This window comes from Azolla caroliniana, unplaced genomic scaffold, assembly GCF_043228905.1.
Source record: "Azolla caroliniana isolate FFs.n. ecotype wild unplaced genomic scaffold, voAzoCaro1.0.p SCAF_11, whole genome shotgun sequence".
Taxonomy (NCBI): Eukaryota; Viridiplantae; Streptophyta; class Polypodiopsida; order Salviniales; family Salviniaceae; genus Azolla; species Azolla caroliniana.
The window spans coordinates 21,161,372-21,173,504 of record NW_028230446.1 but is presented as its reverse complement, the minus strand read 5'-3'; the positions used below and the strand labels follow the sequence as shown (position 1 = coordinate 21,173,504).

The 12,133-nt window shown below is 38.0% G+C and overlaps 2 protein-coding genes across 3 annotated transcripts; both read left to right on the top strand.

Moving 5' to 3' along the window:
• Positions 1–421: 421 nt before the first annotated feature.
• On the top strand, positions 422–7,895 carry LOC147858488 (Peptidase S41 family protein). 2 transcript variants are annotated; one of them, XM_087327537.1, is made up of 12 exons: positions 422–1,066; positions 4,200–4,319; positions 4,430–4,564; positions 4,645–4,749; positions 4,867–5,029; positions 5,601–5,677; positions 5,774–5,818; positions 7,118–7,201; positions 7,265–7,303; positions 7,407–7,469; positions 7,546–7,675; positions 7,764–7,895. In XM_087327537.1, exons 1-12 carry the CDS (start codon positions 479–481, stop codon positions 7,808–7,810), a joined length of 1,596 nt encoding a protein of 531 aa, XP_087183663.1. In that variant the 5' UTR covers positions 422–478; the 3' UTR covers positions 7,811–7,895. The 2 variants fall into 2 exon arrangements, with proteins under 2 accessions (XP_087183663.1, XP_087183664.1); XM_087327538.1 differs by lacking the exon at positions 422–1,066 and having other exon boundaries at positions 4,409–4,564.
• A 1,624-nt stretch (positions 7,896–9,519) lies between these two features.
• Positions 9,520–11,981, top strand: EMB3137 (Ribosomal protein S13/S18 family). The gene is made up of 3 exons (XM_087327720.1): positions 9,520–9,692; positions 9,971–10,210; positions 11,571–11,981. Exons 1-3 carry the CDS (start codon positions 9,588–9,590, stop codon positions 11,736–11,738), a joined length of 513 nt encoding a protein of 170 aa, XP_087183846.1. The 5' UTR covers positions 9,520–9,587; the 3' UTR covers positions 11,739–11,981.
• Positions 11,982–12,133: the final 152 nt, after the last annotated feature.

Sequence of the window (12,133 nt, the reverse complement as noted above, 5' to 3'; positions counted from 1 at the left end):
GAAGCAAGGATTTGAAAACCTAGTTATGGATGCCCAAATTGTAGATATATGTCTAGACTTGTCATGACTCAAGACGAGTGACAAAGCTATGTGTGTTATGTTCCAATGACAAAATACAAAAGAAGCAAATTGCACTCGTAAATTTCCTCTTCCTACATGCATATCCTAGGCTCTAAATAGAAGATGGAAACACCAACCCAAGCCTAGCATGCTATCTCCAAACACGAAATGGACTTTCAAATAAATCCACATACCCTCTTCACCTTCTCTTGTCTCGAAAGCAGCATTTGTTTTTTTTTAATATTGGGGAAGCGTGTGAATACACCCAGCGCCAAATAGATGGCATAGGCTCAAAGTGTTTTTTACTCTAATTTTGAAAGACCTCGAGATTCCAGAGAGATTCTATCGAAGTAGCAATTAAAACCCAACTTCATGGTTGTGAAGATGATGAAGAAGAAGGAAGCATGTGGTTGTGGTGATGATGATGACGACGACGACGGTCCTGGGACCCCATTCTCTGTCGAGCCACCATGCTTCCATGGCTTCATCCTGTTTCCTTCCATGCCCTGCTACAAGATCGAGGTATAATAATGCTAGTAGTGGCATCATACCTATAACATCATCTTCTTCTTCTACAAATGTCGAAGCTCTGCAACAAGATGCAGCAATGTCTGGTAAACGCTTTTTGTTGGCTTCTTCTGCAGTCCTTTCCCTTGCCGTTTCGTCTATCTCGGCACAAGCTTCGTCTCTGCACATTCCAGAAACCGTTTCCTCACAAGTTTCACATTACAACGCCATAGGAAATATAAATTGTACTGCTCCTGCTAGCTTTCTGCTCGCAGATCATAGTAGAGGAGGGGGAGAAGGAGATACTATATTCAACGATGTATCAAATGCCCCTCCATTGAATGATTCATCCGGATGCTCTGATAACAGAAGGTCTTCAGAGTCTTCTTCTAGACCTGAAATAGTGACTAATGAATCCATCATCGAAGAAGCATGGCGAGTTGTGAATGAGAGGTTTCTTGATGCTCGCCACAACACATGGTCTCAGGATACTTGGTTGGTAAGTGAAACACTTTTAGTTTAAAAAAGTGCTTTCTTTTATGGTGATGATGATGTTCTACACTTATCTTTCTCAAGTCTTTTAGCCAAAAACTTGTTTTTCTCTGGAGATGATGATCTACCTCTTCCCTTACGATTTTAGTCTAGAAAGACGTTTGATATGAAGGATGGTGATTTATCACTCTCCTTTCCAAAGATTTTTATTCTAGGAAAACGTTTTGTTTTACACGATGATGATAATCTTACACTTTTTTTCCGAAGGTTGATAGTTCGAAAAAAATTTGTTTTGCATAATATGATTAAATGGCCAGATTTTTGTATATCTACTGGTTTCTTGGATCTCATTCTGAAGGAAAACATTTGATATGTACTACTTTCTCAATGCCTGTAGTACAAAAAATGGTAGTTTGGGTGATGATGTTTTGGTATCTTCTATTTTTTGAGCAAAATGTTTGCTTCTATGGTTATTTGTGGTCATGTTTGATATCTACTATGTTTTTCTGAAAGCTTTTTGTTTGTAAAATGTTTATTTTATGGTGATATATGGTCAAGGTTTGATATCGTTGCTTCTCTTTTTTTTTCTCAAAGTTAATTGTTTGACCCATTAGACTATCCCCTGCCCTATCACAACAATCCCAACCCAATCCACTCCTGTATTTCAAGATCATTGTTCTGCCTTCAGTTGGAGCTGCCCATAGGGGAGCTGACACTAACAATTCGTCAACCTAGTGTTGCTTCCGTTGGCTGTTATTTTATAGTGTCTCCATGTTGGGTATTCTTATGATGACCTGATGGCAAGGAGATCCTTGCCACTTGTCTATGTACATGCATTTGCTTGAATGCTAGAACTCTTGATTCATGTGTATGTTAATTGGCGTGAACCTTTGAGAAAACTAAGGACAAAGGATTCACATGTAAAACACAGGGTGAAGAGAAACTTCCAAATAAAAATCAATATCACCAACTCAGTTAATGACCCAATAAGGCCCCAAACATTGATAGTGAAATTTGTTACAGGCGCAAGCTATGGCATCTTGGCGATTCTCATCATGATGCTGTTAATGTGCTGGGATGGAGAATGTGTTATTGAAGATTAGATTCGAGCATCGGAGTCTCGGCATTGAGACTAGCTGAATCATATCCCCAGACAATGAAAGTCTATCAGACATGAACACTAACATAAATAAAGAGTTGTGTTTGACCCATAAAAGTATGGATAAAGTTATCTAATCAAATTCTTCCCAAAGGTACCCAATCAGCCCATTTATCCTGATCCAGCCCTGGGAATGGGTGTTTGACAATGATCTCTTCCAAGGATTAGTTGGAACTTGTTAAGGATCAAAGCATTTTTGTAGAAAATGGTAGGGAGTTTTTGCATGGTAACAAACGTTGCATGAGTGTACATAGCTCTTGACAGTGCAGTAAAGATCGGCCCCTTAATAATCTTGAGCAATGAGTTTCAGAGTTTGGAAATTTCAAAATGAGTAGTGAGGGGAACCTGAAAGGATTGCAGAACATGAAGTCGAGGAGTAGGATTAAGAACATTTTGTACCCAAAAATCAAGCCATCGCAGGTAAAAAGTATCATTGTTTAAATGTTGCGGTGGAATGCATCAGAAGAGCCCGAACTATGGTGAAAAAGGATCTCTTCTGCCAAGGGATCTGTGGTAAGTGCATTTCCAATTGCCTCCAGCAGAGTGCTACCATGAGGGATCTCAAACAATGAAGTGGCAGGAAGCTGCAATTGATTAGGGATAGAATGACTTGAGCAGTTAGATCGAATCTTGGTTACTTTATCTATGTTCCAAATTAGATCTGTGAGAAAGAGCATTTGGTTCCACTTGAAGTGTGGCAGGACAAATTTTGATTGATGAAATCAAAGTGACGTAACATTTGTGTACGCCATCGTATCTAGGGACAATTGAGAGCTTGCACAAACTGAAAATACTCTAGATTTTGATGAGCAACGAACACAATCACTTTATAAATGGTGCCATCATGAAATTGTCACCGCTATTGAAAAGAGCCAACAATAACTACAATTTCCTTAATTGTAAATAGGATAGTCGATTTATAAAAGTGATTCGGTATAACTCATGGTCATCCCCCTCATATGACAGGACACTTCCAAGTGCCAAGTTTGACGTGTTAACTTCAAGGACATATGGGTGCAAAGATAGATGTGTAAGGATGGGTGCTGTTGTGAAGGCATTCCCTAAAGTAATGAATGTTGATTCTGCTTGAACTGTCCACTCAAAAGGAACATCCTGCTTGGTGGGACTTGTCAAAGGCAAGAAAAATCTACAAATAATCCTTGATGAAGCAATATTAAAAATTGCCAACCCCAAAAAACATTGTATATCCCATGTGAGGAAGGCCATTTCTAATCAAGAACTGCAACAAACATCGCCAGATCCATGGAGATGCCGTGAAGGCTAATTGGTAGCCAAGGAATTCCTCATTTTCTTGCTTGAGCTGAGACTTCCTTAGGCTTATGTAAAGATCATGTTCTGAAAGCCTGTGAAGAACCTACTAGGCATGTTGCTCATGCTCCTTTACAGTGTTTGACTAAACCAAAATAGAGTAAATCAGAATATAGTCCAAATAGATGATGACAAAGAGGCCCAAAAACTTCTCAAAGACATTATTGTCTACATGTAGGAAAACTATAGGAGCATTGGTAACACTGAAGGTCGTGACGGTGTACAATGATATTATCAAGTTTTGAAGGTTGTCTCCCACTCATGACCATCCCTGATCGGAATAAGATTGTAGGTGCTACAAAGTTCAACCTTAGTAGAGTACCCACATGCCTTCAGTTGTTCAAGAAATTTCACAATATTGCTTTTGTACAACTATAGGAATACATAGACTGTTGCATTGGGCCATAATTTCTGTTAACCAGAAAATCAATGACATTGATAACTTGCCATACAATTTTGCTCTCTCTGCATATTAGAGCCATATAATGGAAGTTCAATAACAAAATTGTTAATGTATATATAACTCCCTTAAATTCCAAAAGTGGTCAATCAGGTGAACCAACTTGCTTAAACTAAGTTGACTTTGGCTATTCTATAGTTCATAGACCTCCATTTTCGTGTTAAGTGCTAGAAGATTTTTTTTTTGTTGCAGAAAAAGAAAGAGGAAGTGCTAAAGAGGCCAGTTTCAACTAGAATGTCAGCATACAGTACCATAAGAAGTATGCTTTCAGGATTGAACGATCCTTATTCTAGATTCATAACACCTCTTGAGGTAATCCCTCTATTGGTAGCCTGGAGCTCAAAATTTTGAGACCTATATAATACTTTTGAGCATCTGAGAGTTGCCTTTTCTCAGTGCAGGATCTTATCTGTGTCTGACAGTTGAAACAGCTTTCGAAATATGACATGACGGGTGTTGGACTCAGCCTAGGAGATGGTGGGAAAGATAATAGTGATTTCCTGCGTGTTGTTGGAGTAGTTCTAGGAAGTCCAGCTCAAGTGGGAGGCATTAAACAGGTGGTGATCGAGGAATTATACTTATGTGGCTCAAAGGAAATTCATTGATGCTCACCCCCTTTTGTGTTGTCATGTTTTAGGGTGATGAGTTATTATCGGTGAATGGTGTAAGCATACATGGGAAGTCAGCCTTTGAAGCGTCATCCCTCATTCAAGGTCCTAAGGGCACATTAGTGACAATCACGGTATGCATTGAATTTGAATTTAGCTTATTTTGTTATACAGTCCGTGTTCTCTTCCCTGTCTTGTTGAAGCATTCTCTTTCTGTAACATGCTTTATGTTTATGCAAACAAGTTTACAGGTGCGACATAATCCTTGTGCTGACATCCAGACATTGTCTCTGGAACGTCAACAATCTGTGAAAACACCAGTATATTACCATTTAGAACAGCGTGAAGATGAACTAGTAGGCTATATCAAATTGAAAGAGTTCAATGCTGTGGCAAAACGTGATCTAGTTACAGGTACATGGTTATATCTTAACTATTACTTATTACAGAGTGAGATTATTATTTAATCCATTATCATTGTGGTATGGATTTGTTGAAACCCTCGTTATGTGGGTGGTGCTTGCAAATGAATTCTGGATGTGGTATGGATGGATATGGAGTAAAATAATACTTGGAACTTGTGGATTCAATCAAATATATGACAGGGTCTACTAGTTCTCTAGCTGTTATAAATTCGTAAAGCTACCACATAATGTGGTGCCATATTCCCTTAAAGAGTTATCTTGCATACATGAGATCTTTTGAGACTTTTTGTGCATCTCTCTATTGCTCATCTGGAAGATCTAGTGCATCACATTTACCCATCTTGGCACTTATTTAGATGCCTGCGGTTTAAATGTTATGGTATAGGATTTTCTCTTTTCAGGGTGTCTGGAATGGAATCCATCTACTTTATGTAACACATGTTTGCAATAGGAATTGTTTGCAATAGGAATTGTTTGTAATAGAAATCCATCTACTTTTCAGGGTGCTTCATCAATTTTAACTGTTAACATTCAAAATGTGACATTATAATCGTGTGCAGCTATGAACAGACTGACAGGAGCTGGTGCTGCATCAATTTTATTAGATTTGCGTGATAATCCTGGTGGTTTAGTTCAGGTTGTGTTCAAATATCAGATTAGATTACTTTCAGTGGAAAATGGTACCCTTTTTTCTTAGTTTTTAATGTGATATCTGCTTTTGTATTATTAACAGGCTGGGATTGAGGTTGCCAAAGTGTTTCTGGATGAAGGAAATACAGTAAGCTTAAATCCCCTGCGAGCTATACATTAAAACTCTCATGTGTTTTCTTCATTTGTAAGTTTAGTATTACTCATAAATAATAAGTGTACTACTCATCAACATGGATCCTTTTCTTCCTATAGCAAGTGCGTTATCTTATGAAGCTGGCAACGCACAGTCACACAAAGGTCAATGATTTTTGTGAAGGTGGTTCAATCACACTAGCTGCAGATATACAAATATACTGTCACGCATAGAACTGCTATGCTCCATGGAACTTTCTAAAATTGGAAACAGCAAAGCCTGTGACTCTGGAATTCAATGACTGTTGAAATGAAACTTTGAAAGTTGTGGTTTAGGATGATCTCTATTTGCCGAATCGTGAAACTCACTTGCACCCCATTAATGCGCAGGGAAAAAGAATCTTTTTATGCCTAAAGGAGTTTGGTATCCTCTATATGTGTAGTATGCACAAAAAAAGAAATGGTCTTTGTATGCTTTAGAGGAGATTAGGTGAAACCTGATCTTTGAACCCACTTGTAGTATAACTCTGACTTCTGCCTATGAATAGACCTGTCACATGAAGGTAGTAATATTATTATATTTGATCATGCTTAGGGTTTGAGATTCTCGTAGCTGTGAAGTGGCCGAACGGTATTAGTGCCAGGATGATGTGTCCAAGAGAAATGTTTCCATGTTTCACATGAAGGTAGTAAAATTTTTAACTTTAGTCTTGCTTAGGCTTGAGATTCTCAAATATACAGAACTGTTTTATACTACAGATACAGAACTCGAGCCTGAAATATTTTAAGCAGGAAGGTGATTGTGAGTTAATAAGTGCATACATCTAATAAGTGTGTATCTAATGTTTGTTCCATACCCTCAATGGCATGAGAACCATGGAGATTAGAGTTGAGTTTCAGCATCAACTTAGTTGTAAAGAGAGAAATTTTTACAGACTGCCAATGGTAATGTTTCCAGAGAGGAATGTTTCCCTTTGTCTCACAATAATGTATTTTTAAACTCTTCTATGGCTGACCGTACAAATAGATCCAAAGAACGGTGGAAGTGGAATGAACTGTCTGCTTCTGCTGGTAAAGTTTCCAGAGAGGAATATTTCCCTTTGTCTCACAATAATGTATTTTTAAACTCTTCTATGGCTGACCGTACAAATAGATCCAAAGAACAGTGGAAGTGGAATGAACTGTCTGCTTCTGCTGGTGATCATTTTATAATAAAATTTAAATAGTGGATCAAAGTTTCTTTGCAGAAATTAAAAAAAGATGGAGCAAGTTAAAAGCGGGCTTTCTATGTCAGGTGATTTACACCGTTGCAAAGGATCCACAGGTGCAGAAACCAGTCTCAGTAAATAGTCCACCATTGACAAGGCTACCTGTCATGGTAAGTAAAAATGTTTTTAAATTGATATAATTCCAGTATTAATGTTTCATTTTGGTGTGGCAGGTCCTTGTAAATGAACACACTGCTAGTGCCAGTGAAATTGTAAGTTGCAATAGTAAAGTTAAGACATTCATTGATTCTGTGTGTACTTATGTTATGTCGTGTGCTATAATTGTAAGTGTTGCTTGTTATATTGATCATTCAGGTTGCAGCAGCATTACATGATAATTGTAGAGCAATTCTTGTGGGGCGTAGAACATTTGGAAAGGTCAAGATAATGTCTGTATAAAGTGATGTAACTTTTATCAATAAAATCTTGTGAAGGAAAATGCTTTCGGCTGCAGGGTCTCATACAATCTGTATTTGAACTGAGTGATGGTTCTGGAGTGATTCTGACTGTTGGAAAGTATGTTACACCTAATCATCAGGATATCGATGGGAATGGGATCTTACCTGATTTCAGAGAATTGCCACGTAAGTGCAGACTGAAAAGTGTTTGATAACCCTAAATTCCTATAATGAATTTGTTTTACACACTAATTGTACCATATGATTTCAACAGGTTTGGTGGATTTTAAGAAGCAGATTGACATGTGTGCTGCCCCTTGAGTACCTACATGAATTTAGCCGTCATGTGAATTAATTGATCATGTAAATAAGAAATTCTCGATGACATATTCTTTGTTATTTGGAATCATTTTGTAGCTTTTCCCATATATGCATGCAATATGTATTATCAATGAAAGGTTTCACTAATTCAAGTCCTTGAAACCTAGTCGTAAATATCCAACCCTTTCCATGCATTATAAGAAGTGGCCCACAAAGATACATTGTTGATGGCATTGATATGATTAGTTATTCCATTCACAATTAAAGAGCTTAGAGATGCATGAGTTACATACTCCCCGTGTTACCACTCGTGTTAAGGAAGTATATACCTCTTTAACTTTGATGTTTCTGGAAAGGAACCAATCGGCTCTTGCATTGGATTGTAATTTTGCCTTTGTAAGGATCACTTTTGAGTCCTAAGTGCTAGTCTCCATGTTATCATGAAATATTGAAAGGCTTTGTTAAAAATGGCATTGATGAATTGGGTTTCCTCAAAGGGGGCACCATGACTTACAAGTTGCAACAGTGCACTTCCAACAGTCATTACCTATTCCCCAGTGGTTACTTTCCCCAGGATGGGCTAATTAAAGGGATTGAAGACCCCTAATATCAGAGACCACATCATACTTAAATGAATAAAAGCACTTAAACCAATGAGAGCCTCGAGGGCTTCTTAAGTTGAATTAACATTAAAACGCCTTATCATTGTACATGAGATCATTGTCTAAACTAATGGTTCTACAAACTTGGTCAAGTTTTTATGGTGATGATCAGGGGGATTAGTGAGGAACATGATATGAGTTCTTAACACAAAATCCATAATTCATGATTGGGGTTCTCTAATAAATTGCCAAACAAGTAAGTCTTTGTTCATGAAGAGGTTTCTATAAATTCCAGCATTGTGCTTTGTGATGGGTGTAGGGGTGCATTCTCATTTGCCAAACAAGTAAGTCTTTGTTCTCTAATAAATTGCCAAACAAGTAAGTCTTTGTTCATGAAGAGGTTTCTATAAATTCCAGCATTGTGCTTTGTGATGGGTGTAGGGGTGCATTCTCATTTGCTTTTGGGTTGTCATTTTGTAATTTCCAAAAGACTTCCATTTGTATAAAGACGCTAGTATATCTCTTTACGTTCCTTATCATACAAATGATTTTGAGGCATACTGTCGAGAAGATGATGTCTTTGATGATTTGTGCTATGGAAAACTATCAATGGCTTACGTAGTGGAGAGTTGGGAGGCGAGGGCTTCAAGAGAATAGTTGGATGTAGATGATAGATGTGTTTTGACTACATAAGTTTCTACTAGTTCATGAGTGACAATGGATGGTTAGCACATGGGGGATGAGGTTGGTGATGAAGGTGAAGGTGAAGGTGAAGGTGAAAGGGAAGGTTATAGGAACATAGATGTGCTTGGCATCAATTGGGTGTGGTGGGATGTTCCCGTCTCCCGAAGATGTGCGCGAGTGCACACCTACCCCACCACATCCTCGTAGGAAACACTTCCCATAAGCTTGGTAGAAAATGTGGCCATGACAAAGCTTTATACCTCATTTGGTAGAGAACTAGGTTAGTGTTGGAACATGGGACCCTAGTTCTACCATATTGATATAACATTTGCCATGTAGAGGAGGGTGTGTGTGTGTAAACTTTCCAAAGTTTCATAAAACAAAGAGATAAGCTTATCTGTTTTCTTTTCTTTTTTTCACTTTTTGTTCCTTCATTTTCCCTGTCTCTCTTTCAGACACACAAGACTGTCGCGAATAGCCGAGGACCGGATATGGCGACCTCTGTGCTATCACCTTCTCTCTCCATCGTCTCTTCCTCCACTTCGTCTGCTTTCCTCTCGCAGTTACCTCGCGTCGCAACTGTGAACTTCTCAAAGGTGAATCCAACCTTTCATCCTCTCCTTGCATTTGTTCTCTTCTCCTTCTTCCACATCAATACCCTACCGCACATTTCCTTCTTCTTTCTGTATGGTTCTCTCTTTCGTTTCTTCTTTTCTTTTATCTCCTTATCTGACTGTTTCTGCTTCTATTTCTTACCAGGACAGCTCCTCCTCTTTTTATTTGTGTCTTTTCCTTCGTTTCTCTTTCTTTCCTTCCTTTAATATCTATGTATTAACAGAGGAATTCCTCCTCATCATCGTCATTTTTCTTTCAGGCTCCTGCACATCTTACTATCCGATGTGCTCGTGTTGCTGGTGTGGAGATACCAAATGCCAAGAGGATCGAGTATTCTCTGCAGTATGTCCATGGTATCGGACGCACAAAAGCTCGTCAGATACTTCTTTCCGTTGGCCTTGAGAATAAGGTCACCAGAGATCTTTCAGAAGAAGAACTCACTCTCATCCGTGAAGAAATCACAAAAAATCCTCAGGAGTACAAAGTTGAAGGAGACCTGGTAAAGCTTTGGTTTGCTTTGGGATCCTATTGATTGGCATACAATTTGTCGAAATTTAGAGACTCTTTTAGTAGAAGAGATAAATTAAAGAATTTGAAGGAAGTTTAGGATAATTTTGGCTTTAGTCCGCCATTTTTGTGAGCTCTTGATTTTTTGTGAATCCTTTTGGCTGAAGAGTGAAACTGGTCCCAGGATCCATGATAATGATGATGTGAACGAGAAAAACATGGGGAAATGGCTTTTGATTGTTCCATCGGGACATAACTATGCAGAGTTATTGGAATTAGAATTCTTCCTAGTAGAAGAGAGAAAATGACAGCCTATTCTGGCATTGTTATGCTCGCTTTGGCACAGAATCTACGGTTGTTTGAAGTTGAAGATTTTAGTAGGAGAGATGGCTAGACCTTTAGACCATTATATGAGAATATGAACAAGAAATATTCAGGCAACAGATAGTTGAGACTGTAATGTTTCATATATGTGATGAGGTTCTAGCATTAGAATTCAGGATGATTGTTCACCATGTTATCTACTTGTGAGGTTGATGCACTACTGACAGAAATATATTGATGAGGAGAAAATGCAATGGACTGCTTGAAGGTGTTGGCTTAGCCTGTATGGCTAAAGCTATCTATCCATAAACTATTCACCATATGTCCCGTACTCAATGCTTAAAATAATGTATAAACGAATGAAGGGATGGGCTTGAATGACCTGAAGTTCTCAATTAGCAGAGCATGTTTTGTAGTTTTTAAATTCATGGTTTCAACTTTTAAAGAACTATGAAATTTTATTTTTGAAAACTCTGAAAATAACCTGGAGTTTTTCTTTACGGTCAAGATTTCAGTATTTCCCCCAAGTTGCCCTATAATTGCTGAAACAGCATATATTCTTTGGGGGGATTGACAAAGGGCATTTGGTGGAGTATTTAGAAGTTTTGGTTTATTTCCACCAATATCGCTAAGTTTTCATTCACCCCAATGTGCCCCTGGCTAACTTGCAAAGGGTTTACGGTTTACGGTTGTTTTGAACAATTATTCCCCTGCTTAACTGCAAACAAGTGGCAATTGTATATGCTATTTGAACAATTAAATGGTCAGTTCATCCAGTTTTCGTTTCTTTTGAGTGTTGGCCAAGATAGCGTTTGTTTGGGAAAATAATTGGGATCATTTGGGTACTCCCAAATAATTAGATGGTCCTGCAATATTGAATTTGGAAATGCATTTTATGGCCTGTATATTTGCATTATTATGACATATTTGTCAAAAAGATCAATGATGGATATCTATGATACAATATTTCCCATATTTATGTGTTTTTTGCATGCTTTTTAATCGCATGTAATACTTTTTTCTTTCAGCGACGAGATGTTGCATCTGATATTCGACGCCTGAAAGAGATTCAATGCTACAGAGGAAAACGCCATATTGCCATGTTACCATGTAGAGGACAGCATACAAAGTGCAATGCTCGCACAAGAAAGGGCAAGAAGATCACAGTGGCAGGGAAGAAGAAATCACCACGATAAGTTACGTAATTGAAGAGGAGGTTGATTTGTTCACATTGTTCTTGGCAATGCTTGTGTATGTGCCGTTATGAAATGACAGGTTTTTAGTGAGGAATGATTCATTATGCCTACTCGATTCATTTGATTATGTTTAAATCCGTTTTCTTTTTTTCTGTAGACGTCTCGATGACAATAGCGCATACGCCAATGTAGTTTAACATTTTGTTTTTATAGATATCAATCAGATGATATGGTTTTGCCTCATATTCATGCTGGTATCATGTGCCATGAATGAACTATCATAATGATAAAAATTAGCATTACTATTTTTTCTAAAACAGAGAATGTGATATGTATACTAATTGTACAATGTTTGAGTGAGACTATGAAGAAAGGGAGGGCTCGTATATGTTCAC

Excerpts from the sequence above, each read along its gene's own strand:
- LOC147858488 (XM_087327537.1), top strand. The coding sequence starts at position 479 with ATGATGATGACGACGACGACGGTCCTGGGACCCCATTCTCTGTCGAGC. Across the intron at positions 5,678-5,773 it reads ATCCTGGTGGTTTAGTTCAG|GCTGGGATTGAGGTTGCCAA; the intron begins GTTGTGTTCAAA and ends TATTATTAACAG. Across the intron at positions 7,202-7,264 it reads TGACAAGGCTACCTGTCATG|GTCCTTGTAAATGAACACAC; the intron begins GTAAGTAAAAAT and ends TTGGTGTGGCAG.
- EMB3137 (XM_087327720.1), top strand. The coding sequence starts at position 9,588 with ATGGCGACCTCTGTGCTATCACCTTCTCTCTCCATCGTCTCTTCCTCC. Across the intron at positions 9,693-9,970 it reads CAACTGTGAACTTCTCAAAG|GCTCCTGCACATCTTACTAT; the intron begins GTGAATCCAACC and ends TTTTTCTTTCAG. Across the intron at positions 10,211-11,570 it reads ACAAAGTTGAAGGAGACCTG|CGACGAGATGTTGCATCTGA; the intron begins GTAAAGCTTTGG and ends TTTTTCTTTCAG.